Source organism: Herpailurus yagouaroundi, unplaced genomic scaffold (genome assembly GCF_014898765.1).
Source record: "Herpailurus yagouaroundi ecotype Mexico unplaced genomic scaffold, PumYag 161, whole genome shotgun sequence".
Taxonomy (NCBI): domain Eukaryota; kingdom Metazoa; phylum Chordata; class Mammalia; order Carnivora; family Felidae; genus Herpailurus; species Herpailurus yagouaroundi.
In genome coordinates, this window is record NW_024412402.1 from 20,196,078 (window position 1) to 20,215,557 (window position 19,480).

Genomic DNA, 19,480 nt, shown 5'->3' on the forward strand with positions numbered 1-19,480 from the left:
ATCAGTGTAGCTGCGATGTGGAGAATAAGGTGGAAGAAGGTCAGGGACAGATGTGGGGAAACTGGTTAGAAGTGAGTTACTAGTCCGGGGAAGGGATGCTGGCAGCTTGGGCTAGGAGAGTAGAAGTAGATATATGGTAGGTAGATAGATGAGAGAGAGAGAGAGAGAGAGAGAGAGAGAGAGAGAGAGAGAGGGAGAGAATAGATAGATAGATGATGGTAGATAGATGGTAGATAGATAGATAGATAGATAGAAGATAATAGATAATAGATAGATACATATAGATGATAGATAAATGGTAGATGATAGAGTGATAGATAAATGATAGATGATATATATATATAGATAGAGAGAGATAATAGATAGAGAGTAGATAGATAATGATAGATAGATGATAGATAGATAGATAGATAGGTGATGGTAAATAGATATATAGTAAATAGATATATAGTAGAGATATAGATAGTAGATAGATAATAGATAGATAGATAATAAATAGATGGTAAATAGATATATAAATAATAGATGATGGTACATAGATGGTAGATAGATAGATGATAGATAATAGATAGATAGATGATGGTAGATAGATAGATATATAGATAATAGATAGATAATAGATCATGGTAAATAGATAGATATATAGATAATAGATGATGGTAGATAGATGGTAGATAAATAGTAGATAGATAATAGATAGATAGATAGATATAAATGATAGATAAGTAGTAGATGATAGATAGATATAGATGATAGATATATAATAGGTGATAGATAGATGATGGTACATAGATGGTAGATAGATAGATAGTAGATAGATAATAGATAATGGTAGATAGATGATTGATAGATATAGTAGACAGATAGATAAATAATAGATAATAGATAGACATAGATGATAGATAAATGGTAGATGATAGATAGATAGATAGACAGATGATAGATGATAGAGAGATAGATAGATAAATGATAGATGATAGATAGATAGATAGATAGATAGATAGATAGATAGATATAAATAATCAGGGATCTCCAGAGAAACAGAACTTGTAAGATAGATATAGATATATGTATATGTGAATGTGTATGTATGCATGTATACATTATATATAATATGTTGTATTTTATACATATATAAAAGAGAGAAAGAGAGAGATTTAGTATAGGAATTGTCTCACCCAACTACAGAGATGGAGAGGTCCCACAATGTGCCATCTGCATGCTAGAGACCCAGGAAAGCCAGTGGTCTAATTTAGTCTGAGTCCAAACACTTGCAAACAGGGGGAGCCAGTGGTATAAATCCCAGTCTGAAAGCAGGAGGAAACGAGATGAGATGTTCAGCTCAACAGTGAGGTAGGAAAAAGAGGGGCAAATACCTCCTTCCTCTGCCTTTTGTTCCATTCAGGCCAGCCATGGATTGGATGATGCGGGGGCCCCACCCACATTGGAGAAGGCAACCTACTTTATGAAGTTCACTGATTCAAATGCTAACTTCACACCCAGAAACAACGTGTCCTCTGAGCCAGTCGAGTTGACACACAAAATTCACTGGTGACATTCAAGAGGGAAAGTGAACAGGACCTGGTAATAGAAAAAGAATGAGGGAAGTGGACAGAGTATGTAAAAGGATATAAAGACTGAACCCCTTGTTTCGGGCTTGGGCAACTGGATGTACAGTGATCCCATTGACGAAAACAAAGCTAGTGGAGAACGATCAGGATCGGAAAAAGAATGAGTTTTCTTTTTCACGTGTTGCACGTGAAGGGCCCATGATACGTGCAAGTGGGACGTGCCGGGTGGGAAAGAAGCCTGGATGGGACAGTCAGAAAGGGGACGAACCAGTAGTACCTGTCTGGGACCCCTGGGGACAAAGGCAAGGGCACTTCAACAAGAAGCGAGTGGTGAATATGGTCACGTGCTGCTAAGAACCAGACAATAGTAAAGACTGACACAGTGTCCCTTAGCAAGAGCTGTCGCAGGAGACTGTGTATGCAGAGGGAGGCCAGCTTGGAGGGACCGAGGGGCATGTGAGGCAGAAGACCTAGGCACATCTCCTTCTGGACTATTGGCTTTGAAGTGGAGAAGCAGGGCGGTGGGTGTCTGGAGGGACACTCTGTTAGAGCTTCGACTGGGCACTGTCATTTGAGGACGCTGGAGGCTTAGCAAGGTGAAATGCTGGTAGGAAATGCCTCCCAGAGAAGAGACAGCAGCAGGTGCACGACAGGTCTGGGGGCATCGGCAAATGATCCCCAAGAAAACGGGAGCAGTGGGATCCGGAGCATGCTGACAAGACCACAGTGGAGAATCCCCACTCTGTGGGATGTTCGCCCCTCCCTTGTTGTCCCCAGTGCCTTTCTTCTCCCTTCCCTTTGCTCTTTTAAAGTCCTAAAAGCCCGGGGGGCTCAGTCGGTTGAGCGTCCGATGTTTGGCTCAGGTCATGATCCCACAGTTTCATGAGTTCAAATCCCACATTGGGCTCTACGCTGGCATCACAGAGGCTGCTTGGGATTCTCTCTCTCCCTCTCTCTCTGCCCCTCCCCAACTCGCACTGTCCCTGTCCTTCTCAAAATAAATATATGACTTTAAGGTTCTACTTATCCTTCATTACCCAGATGAAGTCAACACCCCTTTTTCCTTCTTAGCCAAACCAAGCCTCCGTGTTCCTTGTCCCCCCCCCCCCGAATGTACAGTCTTTGTAGCATTCACTGCTCACACCAAATGATGACCCGTGTCCTCTAGATGTGCCATCTAGTCAATCAAGGTGACATCTTCTTTCTTTTAATGCGCCTCCCTCAGCACCAGCACTGGCCTGACGTGAAAGAGAAAAGGGCTTTTACTACAAAGTTATCTCTATCAGGAGTCTGGGTGAGGACAGAGACCTTCCAGCAGCCCTGTGCTCACAGGACTTCAACCCTTGAGTGAACGCTCAGAGACAGACAGATGTCCTGCTAACGAGGTTCACATTTCTCCCGAGGATGGCAGGTCTGAGCTACTGGCAATTAACAAAAGGTGCAAAATGAGAGTGTAGGAGGGTGGATGTAGGAGAGCCTGGGGTGTTGACAGCATCCCTGGTTCCTGTGTGTCCTGTCCCCCTGTCCTCCCTGTCCTCATCAGACGTGTCAAACTAAGAGAGGAGATAATCTCAGAAGCAATTAGAAGGTGCTAAGAACTGATGAGATGTGAACACCACGGAGTGGGCATGTCCACCCTGAGCAGGAATTAATCAGTTGCTCAGTAAAAATAGCAGGGGAGAGGACTGGCAGGACTGCCCAGAGCCCTGGGGTGGGGGGCCAGCCCCAGCGATGTGGACACAGGCACGTCACACTTTCAAGTGACTTGTTTATCACATCTGTCTTCAGAAGGCTGGGGGATGGTTAGGATAGCGAGTTAATTTTTAAAAGTTAGTATATGTAAAGTGCTTCGAACAGTGCCTGAAATACAGTACATCTAAGTCAAATACAATAAAACAATATCAACAACGATCATTCGGATCCTTGACAAGCAAGAGCTAATGACAAATGAAGCTGGATTTGAGTAATGCATCCACTAGTTGGCCAGAGATAGCTACTAATAAATCATTTAAATTCTGATTTTTGTTTCTTCATTTGAGAAATAAAGATATTCCTGCCTAATGTGCAGGGTTGTTGGGGGATAGTAGAAGATACAATTGTAGGGTCTAGCCCAGACCATCAGAAATTCACAGTGGAGTGGGGGTGGTCTCCCCAAGGCAAGAACGGAACACCTTTACTCCAGGCATCTTCTCCACAAGTCACTGTGATGGTGAATTTTTGTGACAACTTAGTTGGGCCAAGATGCCCAGATATTTGGCCAAACATTATTTTAGATGTTTCTGTGACAGTATTTTGAATGGGATGAACATTTAAGTTAGTAGACTTTGAGTAGAGCAGATTGCCTGCCATAGTGTGGGTGGGCCTCACCTAGTCAGTTGAACACCTGCCTAGAACAAAAGATTGACCTCCCCTGAGCATGAAAGAATTCTGCAGCAAACGGTCTTACAGATTTGAACTGCGACACTAGCTCCCTCTTAAGTGTCCAGCCTGCTAACCTATTCTGTAGGTTTTGGACTGCCAATCATATAATTACATGAGTCAATTCTTTTTATATATATAGTACTTATCCTCTCATCTCTGTTTCTCTGGAGAACTCTCACCAGTGAAGACACAAAACTCCCTCTGATTGTCAGCATGATGCAAAATGAGGCAACGTACCCACCCAACACTGAAAACCCAGCTAAAACATCTGGCTTGATGGCTAAGGAGAAGAAAATGAGATGATCACATATCTAGAATCTGCAGTTCTGGTCTGCATGACAGAACTTCTATTCTGATCATAATTGAACCCACACTGATGATCACACTGGCAAACCTTTAAGCACTCTGATTCCAGGAGGGGAAGGCCTGAAGAGACACCTGGGAGGGCCAAGTGTCCAGAGAATGTGGTTTTTCCTAAAGTGTATGGAGTCCTCGTTATTTACCAGATACTGTGCTAGAGACTGGAGATCATTACAACAACAATAATGAATTTAACTGAACCTAAAATACAATCTACTGTTGGGCACACCATATGTTATATACCAAGAAGACAGAAAAAAAATCTTCAGATTTCAGAGATGTGTCTCAGAATGAATAAAACAGGATAAGGATGGTAATAATAAGACTTCTAGAATTTATTATGGGTAGGTATTTTCTGGGCACTTTTAATACATTCATTCAATACTCACTGCAAGTCTATGAGATAGAGTCTGTTATCATCCTATTTTATGGATGAGGACACTGAGACTCAGACAGGCAAAGTTCCCTGGTCAGGGTCACACAGCTCCGTCTGTAAGTGGCAGAGCTGGGATCTGAGCCAGGCACCCTGGCTCCAGAGTCTGTGCTCTCACCAGGAGACTGCTTACCCCAAATCTGTCTTCTTGTCCAGGGTCCTGCTGAGCGGGCCCCAGCCCATTCCAGAAAGTTCCATGGCTGTCAATCAGCTTGGCTGTAGGTGACCACTTGTAAGTGTACCATTAGCTTTTTGGAGAAGTTGAAATAAAATGCATCTAGAGCAGTTCATGACTCCCTCATGAAGTCATTTTGTCAGGTGGCAAATCTGGGGAGAGGCCAGGACTCAAGGAGCCCTGTGTTGTTATCTGGATTTATTGAGAGGACATCACATTACTTCATGTGCCCACAGCCACCCCGCTCACAAATCCCTCCGTAAATAATTATCACGCCAACCAGGCACAAGGCATTGCTGAGGACCAAAGATCCAGACGGAGTGGAACCGAGAGCCTCTTCCCCTGCAGCCTCCATGGGCTAACTTAACCCAAACTAAACTAAACACCTACAACCCAGGCGAAAGCAGAAGCAGAATGTAAGCAAGCACCCTTCACCCGTTGGGATGAACACTGGGCGTTGTACGGAAACCAATTTGACAATAAATTATATATAAAAATAAAAATAATGAAAACCAAATATGGAAGCGCCCTGAAGGGTAATTTCTGAGATGGTTTATCCTTCTCTGCTAGTCTCTCCCCTAGGTGTTCCTGGCATCCTGGGGGCACAGCACCTCTGCCGAGAGATGAGGCTGCCACTCCGGTTCCCATGGAAACCGAACTGGGACAGGAGGAACAAAAGGTTCTTCAAGGTCATCAGAGCGAAGGAGAGCAGAGACAGAGATGGCAAATAACGGGGCTCTGCCTCCCCTTCTCGTTGCCACAGCACGTGGCCTCCAGCAGCCTGACCAGCCCAGCCCCCACCCCGCGGGGTCTGTGCCCTCCCCACGCCCCCGGGGGACAGACCGGGGTGCGCCCGGCTCCTCGGCCGCCAAGGCCCCAGCCCTGCAGTCCGGCGCCCAGGAGACACGAATAAGGGGAAAGCCCGGTGTGACCCTTCCCCTGCTCGGAGCCGCAAAGCTTCCAAGTGCCTTGTGTCCTCCCCTGTCTGGGGAAAAGGCCTCCTGGAGTCAAGGACTGCTGCTCTGCGGGCCACCTGATCGCCAGCTGAGCTGTGACCGAGACCCGGCTCTGGGGACAGATGCCGAGCCCTTCCCCCCCCCCCCCCCCCGCCCACGTTCTCCTGGGGGGCCCTCTCCCCATCGCCGCTCTCCCCTGCACGTCAGTCCGTCTGCTGTGTAGCTTTCCCTCCGGGTAGCTCTTCCTTGCTCCGTGCCCAGCCATGAACTTCTTCCTTCCCAAAGCCCAGGCGGCTTCTCAAGAAAAGACCTTTGCACCTTGCAGCCACCCAGGTCCGAGAGGCGGCCAGCCCTTCCCTTGGAGCTGTTTACCCGGCCTGCCCTCTCTAGTCCCCAGAGCTGGAAACGGGTCACCCAAACCTCGAGGACCAGCGCCTGAGTCACAGCGAGGCTGGGAGTCCAGCTACGGGATTCAGGAACAGACCAACTTCCATGAGAACAAAGCCTCCTGCGAAGCTGGCGGGGACAAGTCACAGTCTCTTCCGGTTTGATTAAGACCCACGACGCGCGGGGCTTTCGTCCAGCCGGCAGCGGCACCTGGGGCCCTGCTCCTTCTGAGGTGTCCCCGCAGGGCTCTGGGTGTCCCGCCAGCCCAGGCCCTGCCTTCTGGACCCACTGTCGGAAGCTGGAGCACATCTGAGCTCACGGCTGCAGAGAGGCTGTCTGCGGAAAACGGGGAACCGGCTTGTTATTAGGGCCAGTGCTTAAGAGAATTAAAAAAAAAAGTGCAGGATAGAAAACAAAATGGTAGCAGCAGCAGAACTGGAATAATAATAATAATAATAATAATATAAATTATAATAAATTATTATATAATAAATATTATATATAACAAATAATTACAATAAATTATGAAATAATAGATTATTATTATTATTATTGCCAGGATGTATTTATTCCTATTCTAGTTTTCCTGACATCACCAAAGGAGCGGTCTACCAACTCAGAGTGAAATAGTCGGGCTGGGCTATAATCACAACACCTTAGAGATGCTTTTACAAACTCAAACAGAAAGCCCGGGCGGGTGGGGAGGGGTGGGGGGAGGGACATCGTAAGCAACCAGTCATGTGACTCTGGGGAAGGCAACAAGCCCTCTGTTTCCACAACAGTCAAGTGTGGGACAGGGAGCTTCTCCGAGGGGTGCGTCTAGCTGTAAGATCTACGGATTCTCGGGGGGAAAAATCATGTTAATGACTACCTTCACTTATTCACCAGGGCCCGGACATTGAGCTGGGGGCTGCCTGCCTGACTCTGAACTCCCTGCACATCTGCCCGGAGACTAAGTGCCAGCTGCCCAAATGGAGGCTTTCTCCCCACCCCACCTCCTGGAGGTGAAGGCCTTGGTGGAGCTGGGTACAGAAGAGGCAAGCAGGGGGGCGAAGCAGAGCTGTAGTTCAGGTTCATTGAGCCAGGTCTTCGCCAGCATTTGGCACATGCCCCCACATTTAGCTCCTGTGACAAGCCACCGAGGACATAAGGTTATTGTGCCCATTTCACATGCAGGGAAAGTGAGGCTTGGGGAAGTGGCATCTTGTGCCCAGAGTCACAGCTGGGGGTGCGGGTGAAGAGATGATTCTGACGCCAACAGTCTGGCTTCAGAGTCCATACTTGAAAGAGGGACTGGACCCAAGAAGCCCCTGCGAATTTTGGAGAAAGTTCACCCAGTTATTAGCCTTGGTCCCAGCTGGAAGAGGGATTTTAATGTAAGACCTATTAGCAAAGGTGGGGGCTGATTTTAGGGGAAGCCACAGGGAGGACGCAGTCTCTGGGACTGAGGAGCCAAGGCGAGGGAAAATTACCTGAGCCGGGGCAGACAGCGAGATGGAGAGAGAAGTCCACCAGCCAGGAGCTATGGCCTCTAGGGGACACAGCCCACCCAAGCCCACAAGCAGGGAGCCCAGCAAACAACTACCATGATCTCATTCTACCCCTACCTTCTGGCCTCCTGCCGCTCCTCCCGCGGACCGGACCCCGCTGCTGCTGCCCTGTGTGAGGTCACGTCCTTGGGCACTGAGCTGGAAGAAGTCACCAGTCAGGCAGCTTCCCCAAAGCGCTCCTCACGCGGGGGCATCCAGCCCTGCACCTGGCACCCTGCACCAGCGTGGGGTGCTCGCGAGGGGGAGCGGCTGATGTCTCTCTTTTTGGGAGCTCCACGGCGGGCCCAGCAGCAGCAGTGACAGGCGCCACGGGCGAAATTAGGGGAGCCACGTGACAAGGAAGGGCATGCACAGTCCAAACTGTGCAAATCATTTGCTTGAAGACAGTCCCCCTGTCCCTAACACCAGGGCTGAAAACACTCCTTGAAGTCCAATAGCGCAGCAGCGCTCCCGGCCCTGCTTGTGCCTGCGTCCCCTGACCTCCAGAGGGCGCCCAGGAGCAAGCAGCGCTTCACAGGCAGACTGAGAGAAGAGTCCACCGATGGCCCGCGGGTTGGACAAAAGCAGCTTCCAGCACAGAAGCTGAAACCAGTAGAATCAGACACCTCGGGTTCAAAAGAACATAGAGGTCATCACCTCCAACCCTCCCTGTTTCCCGTCAAATATGTCAATTCAGCCAATTGGGCGAACACTGCAAGTACTATGCATCTATTATTTCTTAAAATCCTTCCTGCAGTCTTCTGAAGTTCTTCCCCAGTTGTCTCAAGGAATAACCAAACTCACCAGGAGCTTATGCAATTCCACACGTCAGGAAAATGTGAGAGAGCAGGTGTTCGATGCTAGCACTGAGCTCTTTCCTCGAGGGTCCCTCTCCCTCCTGTTTTGGGGGGAGGTACAGCAGCTCTCAACAGTCCCTACACCCTGGGACTTCTGGAGCTCGGCAACCATAAGAAATTCACGTTCCAAAGAGGGCCAGGCCAGTGGCACCTGCCGCCAGGGCCTCACTCCCTGCCGAGGGTGGTGCAGCCACCCCTCCTCCCTGGGTCCACACAGAAGGCCCAGACTGGCCCACCATGATCTGCAGGATAGCAGCTGGGGAGCTAAGATTTTGAGCTGGTGCCTCCATCCCTAGCTTCCGACCACCGAGAACAAGAGTCTCCAGTGTTCATTTTGATTTGCCTGGTTCTCCTCCCGACATTTTGTCAGGTTTCAGCCCGCCAAGACGACCTGGCTCAGGGACCACCACCACCCCCCCTCCCCGCTGATGTGCTTCTTCAGCATCTGGACCCAACTTAGAGGATTCACTTTCCTATCCTGAACTGTCCAGTTCCCTAAGGGGTCCTGCCACAACCCATCCTGCTTCAAGAGGGACAATGAGGCAGACACCCAGGGTAACCTTTCGGACACACGATGCCTCGGTGCAGAGGAAAAGCAGCTGCTTCTTTTTAGCCATTGGGCTGTTCCTACCGAGAGCTGGGTGCACAGGTGGTGTTTCCAGCACCTACTCTCACGTACAAATTATAGCTCTTGTGTCAAAACAAGCTTTATTCTTCTATTTCCTGTTTGAAAAGTGAGATTACAGTTCAGAAGGAGGGGTCCCTGCTGTGCTGGCGGTGGGATTGGGCCACACTGGTTTCCCAGGAGATTTGCAGAGGCGCCACCTCCGTTTGTCATGTGTAATTTATCAGGGTGCTGCTCCTCCCCTGTTCTGGACCTGCCCAGAGGATCCTCAAACATCTGGAGGGCAGTGAAATGATACCCATTTGCCATCCCTGGTCTATTATCATAACGAACCTCGGAGCCTTCTGGAAGGGAACTCATGCTTAACAGGGTGCAAGGGCTACATTTTGGTTAAGAACCTGAGCTGGTGTTGGAGGGAGACGTGACCCTGCTCCCAGGGCCAGGGAGAGCAAGCTGTTTAGGGTCCCCAGTCTCTGCTGCAGACATCAGCCCCTGCCTCAGGCAGAAGCAGCCCTGGACAGGGTGTCAGTGGACACCAGCACCTGCTCGGGCAACAATGGTGGCCACCTTCGGCGTGTTTGCACTGGGGCCCTACACAGCAGGCCTCTGGAGCTTTGGCACAGACCTTGTTGGGCACTTGCCGAAGTGGGGGTGCCTCTGGTGGGTGTGGCATTGGCAGCATCAGAAGATTCATCTACAATGAACTACAGCAAGAGAGGAGGGAAGTAGTGGAAAGAATCACCTCTTATGAAGCCCCTGATCTCATCCTAGAGACTCCAAAGACTACTGGGGAGAAATGTGAAAGAACGGCATTCTCAAAAGGAAGGAGGTGGAGCCAGGAGGGGGCGTGGCTAGAAGAGGTGGAGCTAGGAGGGGTGGGGCTAGAAGAGGTGGAGCTAGGAGGGGTGGGGCTAGAAGAGGTGGAACTAGGTGGGTGGGGCTAGAAGAGGTGGAGCTGGGAGGAGTGGGGCTAGAAGAGGTGGAGCTGGGAGGGGTGGGGCTAGAAGAGGTAGAACTAGGAGGGTGGGGCTAGAAGAGGTGGGGCTGGGAGGTGTGGGGCTTGAAGAGGTGGAGCTAGGAGGGGTGGGGTTGGGGGGCGGGACTAAGAGGGTGGGGTTGGGGCGGGGCTAGGGAGTGGGGTTGGGGCGGGGCTAGGAGGGGCAAGTCTAGGAGGAAAGGCAGGAAGTAGGGTGGAAAGGTCTGTAGGGAGGGGAGATGGAGGAGGGCAGGTGACAAAAGGAGCTGCTCCCTCACATCCATTTTGGTTCAGGGAAGTGAAGTTCTTTGCTTAACTAGCATTTGTTCTTGGGAGGATGAAAAGCTCAATATCTGCCCTTCTCTCTACCCAATGGCTCCTTGGGAAAGTTCATGGTCTTCTCCCCCTATGTGCCTTCAGGAAAACAATTCTTTCTGCCTGCACTGCCTTTCCTGTCTTTCCTCCAGCCAATTTCCATGACGGAATGGAAAGTATTTCAAGGACAACTCCGCTAACCACCCACCGACGTGGGCGAATGCCTCTCTCAGGGCCACCTTGCTTCTGGATTCCAAAAGGTCATTCACACTGTAGTTTAAGTTCGTGGATCCCTGGTGGGTACAGTTATCAATTTCTTGCTTCTCAATGCACCTTTCAATGCCTTACTTCCAGATAATGACACTGGACTCTGTGAACGTTTCTCCTTTGCCATCTGGCACGATGTTAAGCTTGTGTGGAGGGTATGGAAGAGACGCTGCAGGAGGAAGGGCCTCTCTCCCTGGTCTGTGCTTTTGTTTCTGCTTCCCCGTGGCTGCCTGGAGCACGTGTGCTGAACCCCCAGTAGTGCTTACCCTCCAGCACGTGTTGTTGCCAGTCCCAGCCTGGATTCCTGGCCCGCTGGCACCCCAGGAAGGTCTGCTGGTCCTGGCCCAGGATTCCCTGTCCACTGGCCTTGGCCTACTTGTGACCCAGCGGGAAGCTTACAGCAGGCCCGTCCCCATCTGAGTTTCTTTGCTCTCCAACCATAGTCTCCACCTGTAGACCCACTGGGGCCCATAGCAGCCCAGTCAGCCCCCTCCCCATCCAGCGGGCCCCCTGGGACTAATTTACTGCAGCCTTGGGATGTCCTTGAGAGTTGTTTTATTCTCTGAGTGTTTAATCTCCTAGAAATACTTAATACTATTTTAAATTAAACTGTCCCTGTAAAAACATGTGAGGTTTCTGCTTCTGATGGAACCCCAACTGGTATACCTCCAGTAGTTTTGCCCCAAAAGTAGAGCGGAGAGGAGGAGGCGGGGCCGTTTCTGTAATATGACCAGACCCCCTCACCCCAGAAGATGTGTGAAACAGAAGCCCTGCCTGCCTCTCTTCCAGATTCAGGTGGACCTGCACGCATCCCTCTGCCGCGCACTTCTCCCAGATCGGTAGCTGTTTACTGTCTGGGACCCCACGAGACTGTGGACACCTCTGTGTCTCAAAGTGTGGACCCCGGACCACCAGCAGCAGCAGCACCTGAGAACGGGTTGGAAATGCAAATTCTTGAGCCCCATCCCAGATCCATTAAATCAGAAACTCAGCATTCTGTGTGGTCACAATCCCTTCGGGGGAGTCTCATATATGCAAAGGTTCGAGAACCATTGATGAGGGGTAAAGTAACTTAACTTCTCCGAGCCTCATCTGCAAACAGTAGTAATTATATCTTCCTCACGTTAATTGTTGTGAGTATTTGATAAGACAGCACAAAGAGTGAAATAATGGTGGCTAGGGACAGATCTATTGATACAGAAATATAGTTATAATAAAAAGCATCAGGGCTACTCCATTCCCTTCTCTTCTCTCCTCTCCTTCCTAGAATTTGGGGGAACCATGGAACTAGCCTCCTGCACACTGCCCCTGGGGGTGCTAAATGTGCCAGGGTGACCAGGGTAGGTGACCAGGGTTCAGTGTCTCCAGAAATGACTTACAGGCTCTGGAACTCTCCCTAGAGGTGCCTGTGGGCCCTTCACCGAAATGGCCGAGTTGAAGCCTGTTGTTGGCAAGCTGGCAGTGGTGGGGGCTGGCTTAGGCACGCAGGTCCCCCAGTCACAGTACTGTGGGGTGGGAGCAATGGTGGGTGAACAGGGAAAAGCGTGTTCATTGGCAGGAGGTCTGAAGCCTCGGTCATTCCAGACCATCTGGGCCAGGTTTTCCTGATGCACACATGGTCTTCACGGGTATAATGGAAGTTTCTGGAGTTTCTCCAGAAACTTGATTTTAGCCTTCCTCTGTCTTCTTCCTTAGCTCGAGGGACAAGACGGCACTCCAAAAACTTAAGGCTCATGAAGGCACATGAAGACTAGGCAAGGCAGGTTTCCAATCAGCCTCTGGAATGTGCCTTTAACATATTTACTTGGCCAGTTGGATTTCCAAACTTTTCATGTTCTGCCTTAAACTCTGGCCTTCCTTGGGAGCTGATACCCACCTCTGGCACCCACCATGGGGTTGGTCTCACCCCAATCACCAGGCCTGGCCAAGAGCCACAACTCCCATCCCAGGTAAAATGAAACATGGAAAGATGGCACAATTAAAGGTGAAAAGAGTGTTCTCTGAGAATGGGCTGCCTTGCGTTCATCTGAAGTTTGGGTCGCCTTGAATGGACTTAATGGTTACTGGTGAGTGTCCAGCTTCTACCTGGAAGGGAGATAGGTCTGATTTTGAAGGAAGCGTTATGCACTAAAGATATTACCACAGGCAGAATTTGAATCTTTACCCCTATTCCACATTTCCAACTTTCAAATATACACCTCTTTTTCATACCTCCAAGTTCTCTGGAAGAATCTAGAGCTCTTTATTCTCAGGACTGGATAAATTTTCACTGGCTGCATTTTTATTTTAGAGAAAAGGAAATCTGATGTGATCAATGCTCCCTGAATAGGATTCCTGGGGCTCTTAATTAAGCCAGATAAGGTATCTCACACTGAGAAACACTCCCATTTGCTTCTTGAAAACTCATTTGTATTCTCTAAGAGATGTAATTTGTGTTTCCTTATCTCATTCCCGAATCAAAAGTTACAATTTTGCAAAGAATAATTTTTGCCCAAATATATTTTCTTTCTAGTATTCCAAAGAGTCCGTGATGGCAAGGGGTGTAGAGCTCTGTCCTTGAGTGGCTCTGACTCTGTCCTTCCTCCGGCAGTCCAGGAGCAACAAGTGTCCACTGTCTTCCCAGGCTTCCAGCCTCCACCCAACAGTCTACCTCCCAAGACCCCTCCCCTAAAATAAGGGAAGAGAAATTAGTCTCATTTTACAGTGAGCAGTTACTGTGGCTTAAAGATTGTTAGCCATGCATGGTACCTCTCTTAAATTTTGTCCTCCCATGAAATAAGCACACTTTTACCTCTGTCTCCTTAGACGGACTCCACCGACCCTTGTTCCCTGCTCCCAGGTCTCCTGCCTGGCCATAGACCAGCTGTTGATCATCAGTTGGGCAAGTGAACTCAGGCCTGGCTTTGTAGATGTGGACACTCTTGGTCCAAGGGCGGTGTCTTGCTTCCTTCTCTTTATCCTATGCTCAGCCATGTTTAGCATTCCAGTTTTTATAAGATGACCATGAACTCAAGGGTATCGGGCATAGTCTGAGCTATTAACAAGATGGCGTTTTTCTCACTTCTGTTATAGTCTGGGGGTAGACCTCCTTCAGGGAGATCTTCGAAGTAAACATGAGTGAGTGGCAGGTCAAGATGCAGGCATTCCCAGGCTCCTGGTCCTTGGCCTGCGTGCTGGATTTTAGGACACGAAGGGGGGAATAGACAGAGATGAGGTTAGAGAGGTGAGTACATGCCGAAAACCATGGGCATGTGTGCTATCCCCAGGGCGCCGAATTGTCCTGCAGTGCAGTCCTTCTCAGAATGGGATCCAGCTGCCCATGTCAGAGCTTTGACACGTTTCTTAAAAATGCTGATGCCTGGGGTGCTTGGGTGGCTCAGTTAGTTAAATGTCCGACTCTTGATTTCAGCTCAGGTCATGATCTCACAGTTGTGAGATCAAGCCCCACATCGGGCTCCATGCTGAGCATGGGGCCAGCTTGGGATCCTCTCTCTCCTTCTCGCTCTGCCCCTCTCTTCCACTCACACACTCTCTCTCAAAATAAATAAATTGACATTTGAAAAACAATGTTGATTTTTGAGCTCCATTCCCAGATCTACTGAATCAGAATTTTTGTAGCCCAGGACCCCACAGATTTACAAGATGCCTAGGTAATGCTTATGCACCCTTTAGTTGGAAAATACTGGCACCATTGACTGAGAGGTTAATTCAAGAACCTAAGCAGAGATATAGCATAATTATATTGGTCACTTTGGTTGCACTTTATCGTTAGTTGCTTTAGACATATTGAGGTTGAGGCGTCTCTGGGATATCCAGATGGGAGCTGTCCAGGAGGAAGTCGGATCGATCTTCAGAACTGTGCAAATTCTGTGCAAAATTCTGTGCAAAAGATACAAAGTGGTAGGGAAGGAAATCCTTAACATGGATGTGATTTCAAAAAGAAATGGGAGAGCAAAGAAAAAGCCCTTAGGTCTTAAGAATACCAACATTAGGTGGGGCGCCTGGGTGGCGCAGTCGGTTAAGCGTCCGACTTCAGCCAGGTCACGATCTCGCGGTCCGTGAGTTCGAGCCCCGCGTCGGGCTCTGGGCTGATGGCTCAGAGCCTGGAGCCTGCTTCCCATTCTGTGTCTGCCTCTCTCTCTGCCCCTTCCCCGTTCATGCTCTGTCTCTCTCTGTCCCCAAAATAAATAAACGTTGAAAAAAAAATTTAAAAAAAAAAAAAAAAGAATACCAACATTAGGGGCACCTAAGTGGCTCAGTCTGTTGAGTGTCTGGCTTTGGATTTCAGCTCAGGTCATGCATGGACTCACAGTTTGTGGGTTCAAGCCTTGCATCGGGCTCTGCACTGGCAGGACAGAACTGCTTGAGATGATTCTCTCTCTCCCTCTCTCTCTGCCCCTCTCCCACTTGTGTGTGCATACGTGCTCTCTCTCTCAAAATAAATAAATAAACGTTATTTAAAAAAAGAAAAGAAGAATACAAACATTAAAAGGCTATGAAGAAGAAAAGTTGTCCAATGAATGGGGCTTTTTATTAGAGAAAGTATATTTTTACTGTTTCAGGTCAATTTAAATTTTAACAAGACAGAATGTTCTCGTGGGTAGTAATTGGTAAATACAGTGCTATTCAAGTTCTCTCCCAGGCTTTTAAGAAAGGTACTTGATAATCAAGATTATAGTAATACAATAGCCAAAGTCAAAAGTTTGATTTAGAGGCAAAGAGGAGAGAGGATTGAGTTGGGTAGGAGAACAGCTATATTATCAATGAGAGTGTAGGTAATGAGGACATAAGTGAACCGTCTTTACTGAGGCTCCGGTCCCTGCACAATGAGGAAGTAAATATTCTTTCAGTAAAATTGCCTCCAGTAAGAAAAGTCGCTAGCCAATTCTTTCAGGTGTGAGGATAAGAAAAATCAAAAAGATATTCTGGAAGGACAAAGTTAAAACTGCTTTTGTACCACACACATTTGAGCGGGGACAGGAAAGATATTTGTTTAAAAGTTTCTTGCCTGGGAACAAAATGGATTTTCCCTTTTCCCTCTTGATTGTGGATGTTGTTCCTAATAATTCACAAAGTATTTTCTAAGTTATTCTTCAATTCCCCCAAGTAGATGTTTAACCATGATTGCACCTGAAGAAAAAAAAAAAAAAAAAAGAATTTACATTGAGTATTTTCTCAGGCCCTACTACTTGTTCTAAGTGCAAGATTGATTTCAGCTCCTTTGTTCTGCACAAACATGTTACAAAGTAGGTGCCCTCATCCTTATTTTACAGAAGAGTAAACAGAAGGGGATGGAAGTTAAATGACCCCATCAAGGTCACCCAACTCGTAAGAATTCATGCCCCCGCAGTCTAACTCCTGCATCTGCCCCCTTGCCTATTCTTTTATACTACTTTTTAGTGTATAAGTTTTAGGGGCTATTAACAAATGAAGCTTTTTAGATTACACAGGTATTTTTGAATTTCTCAGGGGAAGCCAAAAGTAGTCAACAACTATGAACTGCCATGAGGGTTTATGATAAATGATCAGTGAAGCAGAATAATTCATAAATGTTCATTCTTGGAATTAGGTTCTGTAATATATGTACATTTCATTATAAGATCTTATGCATATTTATCACTTTAGATGGTTTTCACCTGTCTGGTTTTAGCTAGATTATACATTCTCCAAGGCTGAGAAGTACATACTCCCAATGTTTGGGGCCCTAGCATAGGAAAACAGGGAAAGTCCAATGATGCATTTTAAATGAATGAGTCAGGTAATGATGGGGAGCTCAGAAAAGCTTCTTTAAGTCACAAAAATATTTTCCGGTTATTTTCCAAATTTCCTGAGATGGGAAATCTAAATCTAAAATACATTTTAGGGTTTGGTATGTATTTCTTTTTTAGGAGATATTTTAAAGATAGTTTTATAACTTCCAGAGAAACATATCTATATAGACATGATTCGTTTTGAAAGGATCCTATGGGTTCTACGGCATTAAGAGCTTTTTTTTTTCTTAATTAAAGAAAAGAACAAAATATCTTGGCCAAGCCAATCTCTGAAACAAAGGGCTTCAAATGGAGCCTGACTGTGGTCCAAAATTAGCCCACACTCTTATGCTACCGTATTATGTTTCTCTCTCTCTCTTTCTCTCTCCAAAGTTATTCTCAGATACAACTCCTGCTACTGGACAATGCCTGATATTAAATGTTAAAGAGTAACATGGTGGGCAGAGCCCCTCTCCTGAAGAGGACTTCTTGCTCTCAGTGATGGGAGCGCAGTAATTTAGAACAACCTTCCTCGGGGCACCTGGGTGGCTCAGTCAGTTGGGCATCCGACTTCTGCTCAGGTCATGATCTCGCTGTCCGTGAGTTCGAGCCCCGCATCCGGCTCTGTGCTAACAGCTCAGAGCCTGGAGCTTGCTTTGGATCTTGTGTCTCCCTCTTTCTCTGCCCCTTCCCTGCTCACATTCTCTCTCTCTCTCTCCCTCTCTCTCTCTCTTTTGTAGGGCGTGGTGTGCCAGGAGAGGAGTGCAGAGCTCACTAACATAGCAGTGAGCTGGTGTACAGGGGTGGCCGGATGAACCCACTTCCTTTTGGGTTGGGGTCACAGAAAGGCTGTACCCTAAAACTGAACAGCTGCAAATTGCTCTCAAGGAGGCTGCAATTCAGCTCGAAGCTCTCTTAGTGTCGAACCGGATCAGGTAACTCCAAGTGCTGGCAATCCTACATGCACAGCAGAAGCAAGCATATGTCCTATATGTTATTCTAGTCCTCAATTCTTTCAGCAAACAATTTTTCAAAACTAATGTTCAGCACACAATAAGAAATAACAAGCACACAAGAAGAAAAGAAACTAAAAGAAAAAGTAGGCAACAGAAACAGACTTCCAGAGATTACAGAAGAGTTACTGCACATGAACTTTAAAATATTGATGCATGTGGGGCACCTGGGTGGCTCAGTCGGTTAAGCCTCCGACTTCAGCTCAGGTCATGGTCTCAGGGTGTGTGAGTTCAAGCCCCGCATCAGGCTCTGTGCTGACAGAGCCTGGAGCCTGCTTTGGTTTTTGTGTCTCCCTCTCTCTCTGCCCCTCCCCTGCTCGCTCTCTCTCTCTCTCTCTCTCTCTCAAAAAGAAATAAACATTAAAAAAAATTTAAAATATTGATGCATGTATGTTTAAGATGACCAAAACCAATATGGAGAATTTTGGCAGAGGAGAACTATTTTTTAAAAAAGAATATTCCAGAACTGAAAAATACAAAAGCCTGTTTTTAAAACTCAATGGATGTGATTAATAGTAGATTAAATTAGGGGCACCTGGGTGGCTCAGTTGGTGAGCCTCCAACTCTTGATTTTGGCTCAGGTCAGGATCTCACAGTTCATGAGTTAGAGTTCAGCTTTGGGCTCTGAGCTGACAGTGTGGTGCCTGCTTGGGATTCTCTCTCTCCCTCTCTATCTCTCTGTCTCTCTCAAAATAAGTAAGTAAACTTTAAAAAAAATAATAAATAATAGGGGCGCCTGGGTGGCTCAGTCAGTTAGTGTCTGACTTCAGCTCAGGTCATGATCTCACAGTCCATGAGTTCGAGCCCCGCGTCAGGCTCTGTGCTGACAGCTTGGAGCTTGGAGCCCGGAGCCTGCTTTGGATTCTGTGTCTCCCTCTCTGTCTGCCCCTCCCCTGCTCATGCTCTGTCTCTCTCTGTCTCAAAAATAAAAATAAAAACATTTTTAAAAAATTAAAAAAAAATAATAAATAATAGATTAAATTAATCTGTAAAGGTAATTATTGAATTTATGAACTGGTGAAAATGTCCAGAATGAAGCATGGAGAGACAAAATGATGGAAAACAGGAGAGTAAGAAACAGAAGGTCTGACATACATACACTTGGCATGTCAAGAGAACTGAGTGAAAATCAGGCAGACAATATTTAGAAATAAAACAGCTGAGAACTTTACAAAAATGCTGAAAAATATTAAGCCCTAGATTTAAAATGTCCTACACCCATAAGCCAAATGCATTAAGAAATATTTGTGTTATATGCACTTTATATTTTTGTATATGTGTGTGTTTCTATCTACACACACATCACGTCCACACCTAAGCACACTATAGTGGAAATACTTGCAAAATAAATAAAGACAAAATGCAGATTTTTTTTGAGAGAGAGAGAGCTTGCACAAGCATGGTGGGGGAGGGGCAGAGGGAGAGCTTGAGAGAGAGAGAGAGAGAGAGAGAGAGAGAGAGAGAGAGAGAATCTTAAGCAGGCTCTACGCCCAGCACAGATCTCACAACCTCGAGATCATGACCTGAGCCGAAATCAAGAGTCAAACTCTTACTTAACTGAGTGAGCCACCCACGTGCCCCAAAATGCAGATCTTAAATGCTGTCAGAAGGGGTGAAAAAACAGATTACCTTCTCAGGAGTAGCAATTGAACTTAAAGTGGATTTCTTCATAAAAAACAACAGAGTTAAGTAGTTAATAAAAAGAAAATAAAAGCCAGCCTATATCCAAGGAAAATGTCCTTTAAGAATGCAGGTGAAATGAAAATATTTTGAAATAAAAACTAAGAGAATTAATTAATTAACTAATTAAGAGAATTTATTAATTAATCCAGGCAGAAAAAAGAT

The 19,480-nt window shown here is 47.0% G+C and overlaps 1 protein-coding gene across 1 annotated transcript; it reads left to right on the top strand.

Moving 5' to 3' along the window:
* Window positions 1–9,226: 9,226 nt before the first annotated feature.
* On the top strand, window positions 9,227–12,207 carry LOC121035336 (uncharacterized). Its single transcript, XM_040482857.1, has 5 exons — window positions 9,227–9,244; window positions 9,797–10,143; window positions 10,711–10,865; window positions 11,662–11,934; window positions 12,140–12,207. Exons 1-5 carry the CDS (start codon window positions 9,227–9,229, stop codon window positions 12,205–12,207), a joined length of 861 nt encoding a protein of 286 aa, XP_040338791.1.
* The last annotated feature ends 7,273 nt before the right edge of the window (window positions 12,208–19,480 follow it).

Excerpts from the sequence above, each read along its gene's own strand:
- LOC121035336 (XM_040482857.1), top strand. Across the intron at positions 10,866-11,661 it reads TTGCTTCTGGATTCCAAAAG|ATTCAGGTGGACCTGCACGC; the intron begins GTCATTCACACT and ends CCTCTCTTCCAG. Across the intron at positions 11,935-12,139 it reads TCGAGAACCATTGATGAGGG|AATTTGGGGGAACCATGGAA; the intron begins GTAAAGTAACTT and ends TCTCCTTCCTAG.